Source organism: Archocentrus centrarchus, chromosome 6, assembly GCF_007364275.1.
Source record: "Archocentrus centrarchus isolate MPI-CPG fArcCen1 chromosome 6, fArcCen1, whole genome shotgun sequence".
NCBI lineage: Eukaryota > Metazoa > Chordata > Actinopteri > Cichliformes > Cichlidae > Archocentrus > Archocentrus centrarchus.
In genome coordinates this window covers 33,428,377-33,447,933 of record NC_044351.1, presented here as the reverse complement: position 1 = coordinate 33,447,933, position 19,557 = coordinate 33,428,377, and the positions used below count along the sequence as shown (strand labels likewise).

General features: G+C 41.0%; 2 protein-coding genes across 2 annotated transcripts in view; both read right to left on the bottom strand.

The window, feature by feature from the left end:
• LOC115782212 (TBC1 domain family member 10B) overlaps positions 1 to 8,740 on the bottom strand; it is a 56,886-nt gene extending 48,146 nt beyond the window's left edge. Inside the window, exons 1-8 of the mRNA XM_030732282.1 lie at positions 8,495 to 8,740; positions 7,833 to 7,920; positions 7,606 to 7,713; positions 5,303 to 5,495; positions 4,962 to 5,087; positions 4,153 to 4,276; positions 3,860 to 3,929; positions 180 to 294 (exon numbers count right to left, since the gene is read on the bottom strand). Of these exons, the coding sequence (XP_030588142.1) occupies positions 180 to 294; positions 3,860 to 3,929; positions 4,153 to 4,276; positions 4,962 to 5,087; positions 5,303 to 5,495; positions 7,606 to 7,713; positions 7,833 to 7,920; positions 8,495 to 8,637 (967 nt within the window). The 5' untranslated portion in view covers positions 8,638 to 8,740. The remainder of the gene's footprint in view (positions 1 to 179; positions 295 to 3,859; positions 3,930 to 4,152; positions 4,277 to 4,961; positions 5,088 to 5,302; positions 5,496 to 7,605; positions 7,714 to 7,832; positions 7,921 to 8,494) is intronic.
• Positions 8,741 to 9,073: 333 nt separating this feature from the next.
• On the bottom strand, positions 9,074 to 18,626 carry olfml1 (olfactomedin-like 1). The gene is made up of 8 exons (XM_030731848.1): positions 18,501 to 18,626; positions 16,785 to 16,888; positions 16,461 to 16,651; positions 16,269 to 16,372; positions 14,562 to 14,753; positions 13,275 to 13,455; positions 11,303 to 11,462; positions 9,074 to 11,196 (listed from the first exon to the last, which is right to left on the bottom strand). Exons 1-8 carry the CDS (start codon positions 18,624 to 18,626, stop codon positions 11,040 to 11,042), a joined length of 1,215 nt encoding a protein of 404 aa, XP_030587708.1. The 3' UTR covers positions 9,074 to 11,039.
• Between the last annotated feature and the right edge of the window lie 931 nt (positions 18,627 to 19,557).

The window sequence follows — 19,557 nt, the reverse complement described above, 5'->3', positions numbered from 1 at the left end:
ACTCCTACTGTCATCGTTACTGAAACCTGTCAGCCAGCAGGTAGTTAGCTTAGAGAAGTTCTGCCATCACCACGAACCTGCCTACGAATTAGTCTGAGGCATGAGCGTTCTTCATGTTTTGTTTCTTTGCGACTTATTCGTTCATTTGTGCATGTGTGATTTTGCGAGTGTGTACCCACCATGCAGAACGATGAGATCCCAGACAGCCAGAACGGAGTCCCAGCAGGGCAGGGAAGTGAAAAGAGTGAGGAACCACGGCATCACGAAGTGCACTGACAAGACCCCCACTGACTCCTGAAGGGAGGACGGGAAAAACAGGAAGGATTGATTTGGCACGACCCTGAAGAAGTCACTGCCAATTTCTTTCTAATAAACTCCTTTCCTAAGACCTCAGTGAGACATCCAGCCACTGCATAATATTCATATTAATATTCATACCATGTAACCTTACAAAGGCTCTTTTAGTGTTTTCTTGCAACAATTTGCTTGTAAGAAAAACACACACACACACACACACACACATACACTTGCTATTTCATGACAGTGTTTGCTCAGGTCTGATGCGTGCAGCACAAATACAAACATCTGTTTACAGCTGGCTCGCCTTGACTCTGCTCAACAGCTCGACTACAAAGGAAATGCTGACTCCTGATCTCTAATAGGCTTCTTCAGTAAGGGGGAGGATAAAAAGACCAAACTGTGGTGCCTGCAATAAAACCCTGGTGATGTGTGTGTGTGTGTGTGTGCGTGCACGTGTGTGTGTTTTGGATTAAAAGACAACTAAGCAGCACAAATGGTAGCAATGAATGAATTTACTGGCCCCTGGCACAGAGTCACTGCAGGTGGAGCGTGGACAACACAGGAAAATATAGAATAAGTATGAATAAGCATAATTTCTGCAGGGAAAATAAACAAGACTTTGATGATACTACATGCATTTTGTTGATTATTAAATAAAAATTTTATGATTTTTTATTGGTAAACTCATGCACACTGATTAAAAAAAACCCAGCATAAATTAAAAAGTGCATATTGCAATACCAATGATATAGTATAATCATGTTTGACGTTCCCTAGTGCATACAATGACATACGCCCAGTCACGTCTGACCACAAGAGCTGCGTGTTAATAACAATTTAGTACCTAAAAAGGGAGCTACTTCAACAACCTCCAATAACAACACAGTACTTTGCAAAATATGTAAGAAAATTGTTCCTGCAAAAGATGAAAAAACAAGTACAACCACGCGAGATGCTAGCAGGTGGTGACGTGAGACCCCAAAACACAAACAAACGACTCAACCGAGCATGGTTGCAACACTTGTTAGTTGCACTCCACGACAGCAAGAGCTAATGCAGGGTTCTAGCCAGCGGTTGATCGCCCGGCGCTGCGCCACGGTGAGGTCGTCTTACTGGCCTGAGACTTTCACCGGTTTACTTTGGAACTGTTCTATCACTGCAATTAGCAAGCAGTGCGCACCCTGCACACACCACCCCGCTGCAGATACCAGAATGATTTTTTTTCCTCTGGCTAGATCGCTGCACTATAGTATTATTTCACCGCAATTTGCAATCTACCACCGGCTCGGCCAGCTTCGTTTACAATGTGCACTCGTGATCTTGCAGTAGTCCTGTTCAAGCTTGATTTTGCGGGACAAAATAGTGACCAGCGTGAAACTGAGGGGGAAGTAGAGGAAAAGGGGAGCTCAAAGGACACTTTTGGGCTTCCTATTAAACCTAAAATCTCAGGAACTTGTCTTGTTTCTTGTCTTTGTAGACTCACAAAGATAACACACCGTGTTGTTTAAGGAATATTTATTAACAACAGGTGCGGGGAAGTGGCTGCACTCCCTATCGGCATCAAGTCACATGGTCTAATCAGATTCAGGTGACCCGTAGGACCAGCCATTATCACAGAATATTACATACGTAATATTATCCATCGTCACTGAATTAGCAAGCTAATGCTAATTAGCCCCCACCCCAACACACACTGCAGGGCTGAAATTTTTTTCTGCTAGAACCCTGTAATGTGAATAGAAATGGATGCAGCAATAAGCAACTGGTTAAAAAGCATAACCCCAGATACAACATTCGAGGCAGAAAATGTTTTAAAGTTTTATTATATTGCGCCGGCTGCTGTTACGAGGTTAAGTTACTTTAGCTAAACTCCAGTGTTACAGTTATCATATAATTTTACGTTTCCAGACAAAACACTACCTACTACTTTAGTGCTTATACTTGGCTTTTATGGTGTGTCTATATACTGTAATGCTGTGCCTCTGCTACTGCGCTATAATGCTGCTGCCGCCATCTTGGAGCAACAGATTCACTCTTCAAATGAGGTCATCTGTCATCAATGACAGCAGCTCATTGGAAAAGAAGGACGGAAAACGCCCTTCACTTTATTTGCATTAATAAAAACGCTGCTTCCTGCAAGCTGCAATCACTGATAAAACATTTTTCAGTAGTTTTTTTTTTTGCCATATTGTTATAAATGTCATTGTTGCAAATTTCCTTGAAATAATTTTGAGGCCATATCACCTAATTTGTGTTTTGTACAAAGCAGAATAAGTAAATCTGACAAAAACAAAGTCAAATCTCTGAGCCTAGACACATTTTTTTTTTTTTTGTTTTTGGGGGGGGGGGGGGGGCATCTACTTATTGACTCCAACTGCATTGATAAAATACAATTTTCTGATTGTCACCAGTTATAAAAAGCTGCTGCATGTCTGCAGTGATGAACCACCAAACAAAGGGAAAACTACACAGCTGTAGCCCCCCCCCCCCCCCCCCCCCCCCATTCTGCAACTTTGACAAACTACTTAATGGGAAAGGAGGCCCAGCTGACCATGGATACGTTACAAAGGTTGCAGATGAATAACTCATTTGGCCTCCTCCAAACACCAATCTTTCTGTGATTGTGGTTTTAGGAACATTTTAACTGAGCACTGTTTCCAGTGTCTGTTCATATTCTGAACTATGACTGCTAGCAAATATTTTACATTTGATTATATAATAACAAAACTCCCCAAACATTTAACTATGAAAAGGAATATTCACGCGATGACACTGTACGTCTCTCGCGTTGCACTGAATGCAAAGCGCTCCATTAATGCGATCCACTCGCATTAACACATACTTTGTGGCAACAGCTGTGCCTCTTCCTGCTTCAAACAGACCACAACGAGAGAGAGAGCGCGGTGAAGGATTGAGCCCGCCGTAATTAGGGAACATAAGTGGATGGATATCAGATGAACACCTAAACGTAAATGTGTTGACAACATTTCTCTGGTTCTTTTTTGTTTTTTTAAAAACACCTTTGGATCTACTAATGCTTTCAGCATATTTTTTGTATGTGTAAAAAACTATTAACAGTAACTGTTGGCTAATTACACACATGAGCTAACAGTTCTAGCTTGTGTCTAAAAAGCATTTTAAAAATACAAAATTCTCTGATATTCAGGCACAGCGGGGGGGTCGATTTAGGCCTGGAAGAATTCAAAAACAACCCTGAAGTTTACAACTCAGCTCTGCTCCAAAGAGACTGATTTACACTCTAAGCAGGGGGTTGTATGTCCAGTCTATAACTCTACCCAATCATTTTGTTTCTTTACCTTGTGATGTGTAGGGATGTGTCTCTCTGTACTAGTGTGCCCTCTTGTGGGTAAAACAGGACAACTTTCTTTCTTTCCAATAATGTGACTTCTGGCCATCTCTTAACAAAAAAAACCAGCATTTTTCTAACTCAGGTGGTCATTTATCAAGAATGAAAGTTTATCATCTAATTTTCATTGTTTGCAGAAACCCAAAAAAATGAAAAATCTGAGCTAAAAAAAAAGAAAAATTGAGGACTCACCATGTGCTGGGAGAGCTGAGGCTTCCTGTGCTTCAGGAACTGGTCAAACACCTTCACCTGGTGCTGCACCCTGATGAGAAAAGGCCCGACAGTTTAGCTTTGTAGCTGTGCCACAGATCACAAAAAACAACAAGTTTGTAATCATTGTTTCTGGGAGCAGATAAAATTGTGTTTTTTCTTTTTCTGTCTTTAATTTGGGCCACATTATTGTAACCACACATAAATGGCAATCTGATGACATCCTTTGTTTTGTATTCGAGTAAGAATTCAAATTAAAACTGAGGTTTTCTCACTTGGTGAGGCTGAAGTCAAACATTTCAGCCAGATATTTGGGTGTATCCAACAAAGCCACCAGAGCCCAAAAAGCCTCCTCCTCCCCCAACTCCATCAGCAGCACTGCAGCTATGTAGGACATCCCTGTGAAATGCACACACATTTTTCCTGCATGAAGCACAGAGTACAACGTAGCATTAATATCTACGTGTGTTTTAAACTGCAGCAGTGTGTAACCACAGGTGTGTGGATGCTAACATGCAAAGAAAACATGCTGCTGCTAATGATAGCTGCACTCTGCTAAATAATCAGATATTGTGTGCCTAACGTAGGAGAACACAAGTTTAAAATGCAACACACAAAAAATATGCACACAGTGTCTAACCTCTTCCATTAGACTGTCCTCAGTTATGACTGACTTTCAGACTAGATGATTGGTCCAATAATCTTGACCTCATATTTTTTAAGAGGAAAATTAGGAAGATGTAGAAAATGAGATAGCAATATTTCAGATTTCCAGAACAAAAAAACGCAGTAATAAAATCTCATGCTAGTTATTGTTACAAAGTTTCAGGTTTCGGTATTTGTGATTTGTTTTAATTCATCTCTTTGTAAAACTAAACAATTATTCCAAAATTCATAATGAGAGAAAGTGTGTAATTAATGATTAATAATGGAAGACATGGGTACTGAGCCATTTTTAAGAAGACAAATGAAAACGGCATCAACTTTATATTAAAAGGTCCTCTACTTCCATCAAGTGGTCACATTATGTACTGCAGGCATCTGCCTCCAGTTGACATGTATGGAAGTGAAATCACTCCAATACCTTGGGTGTATCCAACCTGTGGGTTGTATTTGGCATAGGCGATGAGGACCCTGAAGAGCTTAGCCTGACCCTCGATGGCCTCGGGGCTCTCTCCCATCAAGGACCGGTGAGTAGGGAAGGACCGCTCTGTTGAAGAGGACAAATTAAATTGAAGCATGCTAACCTTATAAATCTCAGCTCTACACCATGTGAAGTGACTAGTGCTGGGCAATTTATCAGGCTTTAATTCTAAATAATAATTTGGACATGCAATAACATTCCCACTATAAATGTAAGAACATTTTTCCTAACAGAACATTAACACGCTAATCTTAGCGACTTCTCGCCCCGTCTGAACTCACGGAGGTCCAGGGCGATTTGTCTGAACAGTGTGATGTCATCGGCGGAGTATCGGGGCTCCGAGGAGCTGGTGGACTCCCGGCGGTTTAAACCCAGGTCGTTCTGGGTGTCGCTCAGCGTGGTAATTGCAGACAAGATGCCGTACTCACTGACTCCCAAGTCCACCAACGGTCCTCGCACCTCAGACAAGCACGTCTGTTTGAGAAGAAGAAAAAAAAAGCAACACATCCTTTGGTTAGAAAATCAAACATTTGTGGTATCAGTGGTAAACACATGTAGAGCAACCTGGATGAGTTAAAATTACCATGAAACTGTGGCATATGAAAGAGGTGAGGTACTATAGAGCAGCTGGGGGTAAAGAGCACATTGGTTCAAAAACTCTTAAAAAGTTCAAAATTAGTATTTTGCTGGGCCATCCATGGAGCTGCATTTGATTGGAGGGAGGGAACACAGCAGGCTTTATGTTTTTCTCAGCTGACTTCAATAAATGTTTTGAGAATGAAAACCAGGGCTCATCATTCCCTCCCTGATCGAATTCTGAAGATTAATCCAGAATTAATGTGCTCCACAGATTGTCAGCATTCCCAAATTGGGAAGTTTTTCCTGGTGTTTGTCCTGTTAGAATATAATTTGAAAATGATAATGAAGTTACAAATATTTTCTGTTGTATTTTATTGCTGTTTCTTCCAGCTGCCTCACTTGTCATTACAATTCCTACCAATAAATACCCTTTCATAAAAACTGAAGTCACTTTACAAGTCGGGCAATTAGCAGATACAACCTAACAACTTTTTACAAATTATATGTAAGTAAAATAACTGGAGAATGAGAGATATATGCCATCGCTCCTCTTCGCCAGTTATTTTTTGGTCAGTGCGTGTGATTCTGTAACCACAGGCTGCAATTCTCCAGGTTGGTGCTTAGCTAACATTATTACTATATTGTATAATGCAGTATTAGAGTTTAGTATTACAGTAAATTACACAGCCAAACTGGGTCTGAGCCCAGCAGATGCAGAACATTCCCCCCTCCTTTGCAACTTCATCTCAACAGCTGCTCATAACTTTTTGTTTTCACATTAATTCATACAGTGAAGTTGTAACATTATTCTTTCTAGTGCGACTCAGCTCTAAAAAAAATAAAATAATATAAAATGGTGGCCAAATTGTACGATTCCTGGGAAGAACGATGAATGCCCACACCGAGGACATACAACTAAAACTGAATTATTTTAGGTCAATAACAATATTAATATATTTTCTGGATCATGTTGAGGAAAAAAAGTTATGGAATCATACTGCAAATAATACTTGCACATATCTAAATATGTAAACTAGTCTGTAGTTTGCAGACCTTATTGAGCTGCTGCACTCGGCCCATTTAAAGGAAGCATGAGCTCATCAAGAGCTGTCAGCTGAAACTACTTCAGGAAGAAAATCTCACATGGAGAGAGAATTATGGACAGTAGATTGGGAACAAAGCAAGAAAAAAATGGGAAGGTTAATAAAGGAAAACATGTGAGTAGATAGAAGACGCCAGAACAGCAGGACAGAAAACTCAAATATGCCTCGAACAATGAAAATGAACAACAAATGAAACAGAAACAACCGAAATGACAACCAGGACTAACACACACACACAGAATAAAATACCCGTCAGGTGAAGGACCAGAGGAGACGGCAATCATTGTCTCAACAGTAAACTCAAAGGTGTACACTCAAAATCTGGATACTTTTCTCCTTCCATTGATGCAAAGTAGGTTTGATGATGATGAAGTCATTTTTCAGGATGTTAATGCACCTTCCACAGTGCAAAGAGGATTAACTCAGTGATGTTGTTAACAATCCTGATAGCAATCAGATTGAAAATTTATGATGGAAATTAAAACAAACAAACAAGGTTCATGACAAGGCTCCGTCCTGCAACGCCGATGTGTCAGCTGTAACTGAGGAAGTTTGAACCAGCATGATGGAGCAGAGTCCATTCATCCAATTCAAGCCGTTATAAAAGGCTGAGGAGGTACAAAGTACTAACGGTCATACTCTACAATTACATTTTTTCCCTCCACTTGATCTATAAAAAATATACCATTATATGTTTCACGAAGCCAGTATGTTCGACTAGTAAACAAAAAGAGTTCATGTCATATCTGTGATTTGTTTGTTTGCTACGAAGCAAAAAAGCTGAATGAACATGAACCAGTGCCGTGATTCTATAATTGTCACCAGGGTTTGTTCACCGTTGTAGGAAACTTAAGTGTGCAGATTTGCAAATTCACTCTTTTGCATGTCACAGAGTAGATCACCTGGTAGTTGAAGTCACTAGTTTCTCTCAAACTATCAATGGTGAGAAGGCACTTCCACACTCTGCCTCGCAGGCTTGGAGGGATACTCATCCTGATAAACCGCTCAATCTGGAAACACAGCAGGAGTGTGAAGAAGAAAAAAAAAACTAGCTGTATGTTCAAACTGTTGCCAAATGTGCAAAACAAGATTTTTAATCAGCGCTTTTGGTAGTTGATTCAAGTCTTACCTGGCTCTTGCAGATGAAGCTGGCTGCATTCCAGTAGCTGAGCAGCTCACACAGCTCTTTGACCCTCACTGCGCTCAGCTGGGGGTAGCTGGCAGGAAACACAACATGGTGAGCTCGGCTGATTCATCAGCTTTTTCAATCAGACAGATGCTGTCATTATAGTCATGCTGAACACTGTGCTCACTGACCGCAGACTGATGCTGATGTAATACAATACTGACTGAATCATTCACTAGCATTCATTATTTTCCACGTGTGATGTGGGGCTACTTTTAATAAATTGAGACATCTAAAGTTAAGCCTAAGAAGTACCTGTCCACCTCAAATAACGCAACATTATAAATAACTCAGCTAAATTCACCTTTTCTTCTGAGGCAGCAAATTGTTGAACTTAATGTTGAATTATTTAATGGAACAATATTGTTGGTGATGTACTTTTGAAAGGACATCATTAACTTTAAACTCATTAATACTGCGAGACTTCCACTTCTACAATATTTAATGAGAAAACGCTTGAATACCGACCGCTGTTACCACGAATACAGTTTACTGAAGTAATTAACAACAGTATTAAAATGGACTTGAACTAAAATGCCTTGAGTCAGGATCACAATAAGCCAGGTTAGTCACGGGAGCTGATCTGACGTCAGCCCGACCCGCACCTGTAATTGTGGCACCGGTGATAAAGTTTCTGGTCCTTTTTTTTAGTGACAGCGAAGCCGAATTCATCAAAACGCAGATTCTCGCTGCGCCTTTTAACGGATGAACTTCTCCTGGCGGCGTTAGTGCTGCTTCTCCGCTTCATGGTGAACACAACACGCTTCGACCCTCCGTCCGTTTCAAAAATCACCGCCAGACTGATTTGTTGCTGCTGCAGTCAAACTCAACGGTCGCTCTGGGACCGCCCCTTTCCTCACGTCATCTCCAACTGAAAATGGGCGGGTTAAATCAGAGACTGAAATAGTGCTATGGCCGTACAAACAAACAAACAAACAAAAACAAACAACAGTAATCAGAAAACAACAAGATTATCTGATATTCTGGAGACCTGATAAATAAATCTGTTAGGCCGTATGATGATTAATGGTGCAGGAAAGAAGAAAGCGCAAAGTTCTGATGTGAAAATTGTATTTTATTTTATCATTTTTCTTGCCTTTAGTTATGTGTAATTTGATAGTATATTTACTGCTGTCTTTTATTTTATATAAAGCTTTAATATTAAAAATATAGTTTTTGTCATCAGTGCAGGAGAACACACGTTTATTTGGCTCAATTTTGTGGTTTTAAAAAAGTTAAACAGACTGTTTGTCGATGAAATAAATATATTTATTTTATCATACTTAATCCCTTTATCATGTTATATTTGATCTCCCCAGTTAAATTAAATATTTAATCCCAGTTTAAAACAAAGAGAATTCACTCTAATGCTTGGTGAGTTTTAGTGCGATGGGGTCAGAAGGTAAAAATATTTAACTAATCATAACCAAAAGGGGGCGATGTCACCCTATTTTCATCTGATTCACAAGTATGTCTAACATCTCAGTGCACTGACACATACTAAAAGTCACTTACACTGATCAAGCATAACATTATGACCGATGTCTGCAGAAGAGAATAACACTGATTGTCTCTTCATCATGGCACCTGTTAGTGGGTGAGACAGAGAACATGTCCCCAAAGTTGATGTTAGAAGCAGGAAAAATGGACAAGCGTAAGGATTTGAGTGAGTTTGACAAAGGCCAAATTGTGATGGCTAGATGAGTGGGTCAGAGCATCTCCAAAACTGCAGCTCCTGTGGGGTGGTCCTGCTCTGCAGTGCAGTATCTATCAAATGTGGTCCAAGGAAGGCAGTGGTGAACCAGCAACAGAGTCATGGGCTGGTTATACAGTTTTTCTCAGTTACAGTTCTTGCAACATGTTCTAAGTTTTCAGCTCTAAAGATGCATTTCCCAGCACAGATCATGCATGCAGGAAATCTCTATCTGCAAAAAGCAGGAACTCACCTAAATTCTTCCATTTATGTGTCACAATGTTGTTTTTTTGTCTCAGTGAATAAGTCACTGGTAGCAAAATCACAGCCTCCTTTGACAATACATAAACAACAGTGGTCAAAATGTTTAAATATTTAAAGACAGAGGAGCCAGAGGTGCCGTCTGGTCTTGTCCTTCAGGGACACTGCATACCTACTGTACTAGACTGCTACTGTTTACTACTGTTTCTGCTGAAATGTGGCTGTCTTCCCCTCGCCCCACCTCCACACATGTTCACGTTTCTTTGTCTTTATAAGCCGGCTGTTTCCCTCTAAACATGTTTGTCTGAGCAAGCTTCTCCGTATTCATCATTTGTTGTGACTCTGCTGTGCTAAAGTTTTACAATTCTCATATTAGTGACTTATACATATGGCGTTGTTAGATTTTAACATTTGAAAGGACTATTCAGCATCTTCAGCAGTGAATTAATGTTGTCTTAAATAATGTCTTTAAGATACAATTCATTATTCTGAGAAGATGCTGAAAATCGTCATGTGAATGCTCTTTATTGTGGCGATATAAAGTACAATGCTTGAAAGGCTTGGGTCAGACATGGAGTTTATGTCTGTAACCATTCACAGTGATAAAGGCAGCATCCATTGCCAGCAAAGGATCACTAAACAACAGCAGGTTATAAAATAAACCATCATTAGCTTTCTTAAATGTATGCTTTTATAAGCAGTTTTTACTTGCATGATTTTGAAGTGATACTAGAGATTTTAATACAGGATACAGAATGAGCCAACACATTCTCACTCCCAGCTTGTCATAGACTGACACTTGGTCTGGAACTGCTTCTCGTCAGTGTCATTTTCTGACACACAGGGATACAATCTCCAACCCGAAGACAACCTGGACACAACAGCTTGAGTCCTTTCTGGGACAAATTTTCTTTGTTCTTCAGTTGTCTGTGGCTATGTTTAGGCACCGGGGTATCAATATTGTGTCCTCAATTCATATGATATTGTAAAAAAAAACATTTTTTTGAATGCTTTTGCACAGTTATGGCTACATTTCTTTGGTTAACACATCTTGCAACAGTGACAACTCCAATAGAGCAATTTCTCTTGTAGTCTTATTGGTCATGTTGAATAATTAGACTGAAGGGGTCCCCACCACATTACAATGCGAAGCAGATATGTCCTGAACAAACATCAGTGTATGAACACTGTAGTTATCACTCTGGAATGACTTGGTCATTCTTGCGTGTCTCCACTTTATATATCGTCTGGTAGCCATCGTCCCAGGCGTACAGCTGCTTGTCTCCGGGGTGGTAGTGGATGCTGCTATGGCTGGTGTAACGCTTTGGGAAGAACATCACAGGATTCTCGCTGCTGCATATGGATGACACAGTAAAGAGAAAAGAGTTTGTCATGTAGCTACTGCATGTTTACAGTATGCAGGTGTATATTCTCTGTGTGTGTCTGCATATAAGCCAACCTGTGAATGGTGTCATGGATGTCATAGAGACACTGTACGGTGGAGCGTCCTCCATAGCGTGTGTTGTGGACCACATAAAGGGTGCCGCATATTAGGAAGGCTCCTTCAGCATCATGGCTTTTGCACTCTGTGTCCCACGTAGACTCCACTGCCAAGGTTCCTAATATACAAACAAAGAAAGCTGAACTGAATGGATTTATGTTCTTGCTTTGTGTAATCAATTACATGGTGTGCAAAGGTCTTGAGTCACTCCATTCTTTAGAATTTGTTAGGAAAATGGGAAACAGATGCATTTATTGAAATGTACTGAAACATGCAAACATACATGGAAAAATACAGTATATAAGGAATAAACAGCGTTTGTACAATTCTAATGAACTTGAAAGTGAACATTTGGCATGACCACCGTTACTCTGTTGTTGTGTTTTGAAAGAGGAAGTGACTGGCTGAAGACCATAATGTTACATAATGCTTGTTATGAGTTGAAATTAACAATTGAGAGCATAAACTCATCACTAAGTGTTTACTGAAGCCAAAGAACAAAGAAGCTAAGGGCTTTTTTCCCACAGACTTCTATAGAACTGGAAGATGAGTCGCCTCCTGCTGGCCATGAAAACAAATCTCGACTTTTCACTCCAAAGTCCATTTTTTTAATACAGTTTATGATCAGAAACCATTCTGATGCTTTTTTTTTGGTGATAGATATAAGCCCAAAACTATTTGCACAGTACTGTGTATGTATAGAGGTGGTATTCTCTTCCTGCTCTTGACGGAGACGGTCGCATTCTATCTCTCTCCCTGCCCTCCCCATCTCTCCGCTTGCTGCTTGCTGTGAGAGCGTCTCTTACACACTGTCCAAATAAGAATAAGATTGAGAGCAACATGGATCTGGCAAGCTGGGCCCTAAACACCATTGATCTAATTTTTTCCACTATGAGACCGGGGAAAGGGGAGCCTGCGTGTCCGAGTGGAACAGACCCAGTTGGATACGTCATCGATTCTTGGAGCTTGTGGAGACCTGTGTGCTTCTCAGCCCTGGAGGTCGAGGACGTGGAAGACATCTACATATTTGGCTATGTGGTAGGGGTATCTCTTTTGTTTGGGCTCGGAGGATACCTGATTTACCGGGAAATTAAGAAAATCTGGGCAGCAGTTCGACATCTGCAGAGGCTGCCGACCCAGGTGGATGGGCTGTGCAGGGCTGTACAAACTCAGACTCAAAGCCTGTTGGACCTGAGCCGTAAAGCGGACAGGTAGTCCAGCTGAGAGCGTGCTCGCAGGCGAGAGGGGTTCGATCTGGAGATAAGGTTCGGTTCTGCACGGTGAGGACGGTAACTAATGAATTTGGAATATTGGATTACTGAATGGGTTCCCCAGTGAGACTGAAGGCTGTTGGAAAAAAAAAACGAGCAGCCTGTTCCAAAACAACATCTGCATTATCAGGAATTCGGCTCCCTAGCCGGCCTTGGGCTGGCAATCATATCTCTCCAGGCCTATGTGTGACGGTCGCTCTTCCCCTCAGCCCTCTCTGTGATCTGTGAAGCTGGATCTGATGAACTTCCACCACTATCAGTGAACTGTTTTGCCTAGGAGCTGGCATCTGGGCTCCACAATGCCCCCACCCTCTTGTCTCTGTCTGCATCCCCTCCTGACCCTGACCTTACCCACCATATTGCTATCCTGGCTTTAAATGTGCAAATATGCTTTTGCTGAGGTGTTTTTTGGAACCTCGTACGGTGTTTATAACGAATACAGTACAAGATGATTCTTTTTAACCTACCTATCCCAGTGTATCTCTTTCTGTTCTTCTGCTAAAGGTAGCGCCGGGAAGACGGCTGCATGACCTCGGACACCTGTCCCCCCGTGTTTGTGTTTGTTGTATTCTTGGATGGGTGCTTTTTTAACTGCAATTTCCAATGTGTAAACCTGTTCACCCACATGGCAATAAAAGCTTCATTCATTCATTCTTTACCTATATCCAGTTTGGTGATGACCAGGTTTCCTCCATACTCAGCATCAGCATGGATCACCCAGAGGCCAAGTTCATCAACGGCCATGTCAAGGTAGGTGTTAGGGTTTAGACTGTAGACAGGCATACGACCTGCTCCCGGAAGAAACGTGCTGTCCACCACTGTGCCATTCATCAGGTCTACCTTTGGGAATATAATTAACATCCATGGACATTGAAACTGAAACTGCAGAATCAGATAGAGCACCTCCGTGAGCAGTGGAGTGCTATTTTAGTCACTTGAATTCAAAATAAAAACTGACTCACTCCACTATTAGCACAGAGTTGGAAGGTACTGCAAAACTTAAATATGATTCTAAGAAAAAAGTTAATATCAGCATGTTAATAAGATTACAAAAGGCCCATTTCACAGCTGTATTTGTGACATGGAATAATAGACATTGTATAAAAACATACACAATTATAATTAATAATTTTAATGAGCATTCTATTCAATTTTGGTACATTTACATGATTAGTAAGATTCAATGTGGCTTGTACAAACCACAACCTGAGTTGGTCATTAATAATGACCCCGGTTCTAACCTTACCAAAGGCTTTAGAAATCATAGGCAAGCCACTATTTACCACAAGCTGGTTATAATACTTAAATAAAAGAGGATTTATTTAAAATCCAAATAAGTTTTTATTGGAAGAAAAAGAGAAAACCAGTGAACACATGGGCCAGCTTACAGTTAGCCCAGGTTAGCCATGTTAGCAATGCTCCCGTGTCAGCCAGAGAGAGTCAAAAATCTTCTATAGCAATGGGAGGGACATCACATTACCTACTATTTAATATCAGAGCAGTAATATCAAGTACAACTGTGCCAAATATAATGACATTCTTAATAAGCACGTCATCATATTTGAGATTAATGCAATAAGATACTGTAAAAACCTTCAAACCCCTCCGGTAACCTGACAAAAATCTTTAGCTTTACTGGAAAAAAACATTTTCTTTGGCATTATTAGCTCACTGACCTCAGCTGACACAGAGAAGTGAAGGAAAGAGAACAAGACCAACTCCTCAATGACTAAGCTCCCTGTTATGAAATCAGTCCCAAACTGGTAAACTGTGATCGTAGCCAGTAACTGTTCTCTGTAAAAGCTCCACGTGAGCTTTCAGCATTACTGCTGAGTAAACGAACCATTTTAATCAAACCCTTTTTGCACACAAACAGAATGAACTCAACAAAAGGACGCCTTAATGTGAAGCACACATGAATAGCATCAGGCTTTGATGATACAAACCTTCAGTATTTGGTTGGTTGTATCTGCTTTGTGGTAGTAGAGGAAACCATTGTAAACCACATGACCCGAGCCCTGCCAGTGGAAAGGCAGCTTCACCACCTTTTCTGGAGATGAAGAAGTCCTCTCGGTGAAGCTTTGCAGAGAAACGTACTCCAGCACCGTGTCATTACGAAGACCACTGAGCAGATAGACCTGAAAGAGTTATAGTTATGACAAGTTAAGTAAGAGTAGATGTTGTAGCTCAGTTTTTATATTCCATTCTTTATTACAGGAAGACATATTAATATTTGTAATAAATGGTATGCATTAAATTGGTATCTCTGCTAGTGTTGTTCATGATTCATTTAAATCATTCCAATCTGACCCATGAAATGTTACTGAACACGATCGCTCAGGCTGCCAACACTGACGTGCCCAACACTGTGAAACAATGCCAGAGGTCCTGTGTCCAAGCTCCAGGGGTCAGAGTGATTTTTTTAAAGGCACTAGCAAAACCTATCATAGACTGTATAAAAAAGACCTATAAAAAATGGTGTGGGGGTGTTTGTCAGGAGTTGGGCGCGGCCCCTTAGTTCCAGTGATGGGAACTCTTAATGCTTCAGCATACCAAGACATTTGGGACAATTTGATGCTCCCAACTCTGTGGGAACAGTTTGGGGATGGCCCCTTCCTGTTCCAACATGGCTGCACACCAGCGCACAAAGCAGCTCCATAAAGACACAGAGTCCTGACCTCAGCCTGATAGAACACCTTTGGTATGGATAAGGGTGGAGACTGTGAGCCAGGCCTTCTCTCCAACATCAGTGTCTGACCTCACAAATGTGCTTCTGGAAGAATGGTCAGAAATTCCCATAAACACTCCTAAACCTGTGGAAAGACTTCCCAGAAGAGCTGAAGGTGTTATAGCTGCAAAGGGTGGGCCCACATCATATTAAAGCCTATGGGATATTACTCAGGTTCACATGTGAGTGAATACTTTTAGCAATATAGTGTATCTTTACACATTTGCCTAACAAGCCAAAAATTCCTGGTTCAATCCCAGTCAGAGTTCCTAAAGGAGGAGCTGAAATTAGCTTTGTAATTATCAAAGCTGTGAGCTTTTATTTATTCACTTGGTTGCCATGGAGTAATCAGTAAACATAATGCCAGTTCAAACTCACATGGATACCAGTTTATCAAACAGTACGTATTTAACAGGCATACAGCAACATTAGCAATTTTTTGAGTTGTTTCCCTGAAAAACAGGTCAAATTTCTTACTCTACAGTGAACCATATTTTAGTCACTGGCTCCTGTAAGGAAACATCTGGCTCTTTAAATGCTAAGTGGCAAATGTTACAAGTCTCTAACTTGAAACCAGCATGAGACCCAAGGGAGTAAAGTTAGAATATAGACTATAAAACCAAATGATCTGAAGCTGAGCTGAAAGATGATGATTTAAAGGTTTTGCAGAATGCAGGGAAGCTGCAAAGCCATTTCCATCACAGGTAGTCATCTGACCACAGCTGAAGAATAGATGCACTCATACAGGACGAAACAGTCCAAAAAGCACCATTAATTTTGATTGTTATGAGAACAGGTCAGCGACTGTCCATTAACAGAGCCACACTGAGAGAAAGATAAACATAAGAGTGCAGCGCAGAAGGAAAAGCAGCTGTTTCTCTGCTGCAAACAACCAGTTATTCCATCATCTCTAAAAACAACAGACCTTAGCCGATCCTTCAGAGGGGTCCTTGAACCAGGAACCATAAGTGTCTCCTGCCTTCTTCACAATCTTGAGAGACTTGATTTGACTCAGTGATGTGCTGCAGTCTGGACATTGACAGAAGCAGGATAGAACATTTTGGTGTTTCCATTTGCCTTATTTAACTTATGTTATCTGTGCCTTAATTTTTGTTACCATTCTCCACTTTGATCTTGGCTTTTCTTTTCAGCAGGTCCAGTTCTGCAGCTTTTATCTGTTGTTCCAGCAGTGCCTCCTCCATCTCAATTTCAGACTGACTGGGAATTTTGTTTTCCAAATATTCCAGCTCTCTCTCCATCCGGTCTACACGCACAGACATGCCGTCCATCTGGCTCTTCACCTCAGATCTACACAGCAAAACACGATTTATTTCACGTACTTCATTCAATCACTTAGACATTGTTATTATTTCATTCATTTTTCCCTTTAATAGTGTCCATTCAGTGCCACATTTCAAAGGAGTGCTTTCGGACATGTTACCTGAGAACACTGAGCGTGGACAGGTAACCTCTGATTTCACTGGAGAGGTCATAGGTTCTCTGGGTGGCGCTCACCGTGCTTTGCTCACACTGAGTCAGGCGCTCCTGATTTCATGAGAAAAGATAGAGGTGAGTATTAATGGAATTAATATCAAATTTTTCAAGGTTCATGTAAACACAACCTCACTCAATTCAATACACTTTGAGATTCTACTTAGTCACAATCTCAGACTGATGATTGAAATAGCTAAAGTCAAAATCCTTGATATTCTGCAGGGTTTAAGCAGAAATATGTAATTCTCCATCAACATTTAGAGGTCAAATGTTTGAAGAAGACATTTCTCCCTCTTCCTCTTACAAATGACATGATAAACTCCTGCAGCAGTAACACAAAGCCTTGCCTCACTCATACTGCACACCAACACTCTGAATGGCGTGGCCTGTGGCTCTGTTGGTGGCTAATGTTGAGAAACTTTGCTGATAAAGCCGAACCCTCGACTCATCCTGTGAGAGGGTCTGTTCTGATGTGGGGCGCATTTTGATGACATAGTTTGGAGCCATTTGTGCCCTTAAAGGACAGAACCAGTACAAAGTGATCACCTTTATTCTATGATGAAACATTCCCACAGTTACTGTTTGAGTTTTGTGTTTGTTGGATTTCTGGATTCCTGTTTTGATTTTTGTGTGTTAGCAGACTGCAGACTTTATTGTGACATCATTTATTCTTTGATTCCAGTTTTTGCTTTATGGTTATTAAACTTCTAATGATGAGTTTCAGCTCTGCGGCCGCGTGTTTGGGTTCATGCCTGGATTTCTATCAGTAGTAGTTTTCAGTTCCCTCAGTGTTATCTTAGTGTTTATGGTTCCCCCATGTTCCCTGTGTTAGTACTCATATCTGTATCAGTTCTCTAGTTTATTTCCTGTCTTACTTTGAAGGTTGCTTTTCTTGTTTTAGTTTTGCTTCCTGTCTGCTTGTCCCCCCCCCCCCCCCCCCCCCCCCGCCCTATGTATATAAATGTAATCCAGTCATACCTGTTTCCTTTGACAGTGTTTATTCTACTATGCTTTTGTTTTTTTCCCCACTTTTCTTTCTTTCTTTCTTTCTTTCTTTCTTTCTTTCTTTCTTCCCCCCCCCATGTTCTTTGGCTTCTGGTTGCTTTAGCTTCCTCCTACAATCCAAAGACATGACTGTTAAGTTAATTAGGGACTCTAAAGCAGCCATACTGTAGGTGTGAACATGTGGTCATCTGTATGTGTTGGCTCTGTGATATCCTGGTGATCTGTCCAGAGGATCCTCTGCCTCTCACTTTATGACAGCTGGGATAGGCTCCAGCTGCCCCGTAATCCTACACTGGATAAGCAGTAAGGAAAATTAAACTGTCATGATTTGTATCTTGACAGCTAAATCTCTGGATTTTAATAAACTATATAAACTAGTATCTGAAAGTACTCTAACATTAAGGACACCCACCCTAACTAGACACACTGTATTCCTGCAGATCGGAAAAACAAGCAGATGATCAGAGCCTACAGTACAAATGACTTTTTCTCTTTCTAAACTGGTCTTTCAGCAAAACGAGTAACGCCGAGTGAGAAACACTGCAAACAGCAGTTAATAGAAAAAGGCTGAGAGGACTGAGCTAACGCTCTTCATGTTTCTGTCCTTCTGCTGGATGCAGGTACTTGATGTCAAACAGAAGAAGCAGCATCAGCTTACCTCCATCTGAGTCAGTCTCCTCTCCAGGTACTGGATTATAAAGGCATCTTGAGAGGAGCCCTGGCTCTGGACTGAGCCCACAGTCAGACACAGAGAAAAGAGAAAGAGAGGAAGCACTCCTGACATAACTAAAACTTCTCTCAGTTAAATCAGCCTGGAAACATCTGCAGCTGCAGTGAAACTTTGCTATTTTTCGTTCTGAAAAGCTTCTCAGTGATAGTGAGACCTCTTCCCGTAGTGCTCCTGCAGCACAGAGACCACTAAGAGCTGTTCAAAGTAACAGTGTACAACAGTTTTGCTGTGTTGAAGGCAATCCCAGACTCCTCAAGTGGATGAATACTTCTCCTTTTGCTTTATTCAGGAAGCATTGTATCCTGCTAGTTCCAGAACGTTCTGCCTTGTTTCTCTAATAAGTTGTTGCTTCACTGGGTTTTGGATCCAAGTGAACCTCACCCACAGTCCCTCCCAGTCTCTCTCTCTCTCTCTCTCAGTCGCTCTGCCTGCCTCTCTCGCCCACTCTGGTTTTTTTGTGCATTTAAGGTATGAGAGAACCACCCAATAGAGGAGGGGGAGAAAGAGAGACAGTGAGAGCTAGAAATAACTCCGACAGTTCAAACCTTATTGGTCAATTCAGCAGTTTTTTTCACTGTAATACTCTCCAGATGGCCCACTGACACGTCCTCAGTTCTCCCACAGAGCAGAAGCTGGCTCAATAAAGTTGCTGGTTGGGTGTATTAACCAAAATCAGTACTCCATAACCTGTCTAAAAATTACAAATTTAATTACACAGAAAGAGGTTTTATTTTGATATTTTAATATACCGATACAAACCAATAATGACAAAGTTGCTATTTAATTTGTTTGCTGTTAGACTGTGATATTAAATATGCAGTTTGTTAACATTTTGACTCTGAAACAAAGGTACAAGACAATGTGTTGAAATAACAGATTTGTGTGTTGTGCTGCAGAGATATCTTTAGGAGATAAGATGCTAGCCGACTAGCACCAGCCCCCCCAGTCTTCTAAAACAACTTTGTTTTAGCTGTAGGGTTTGTTT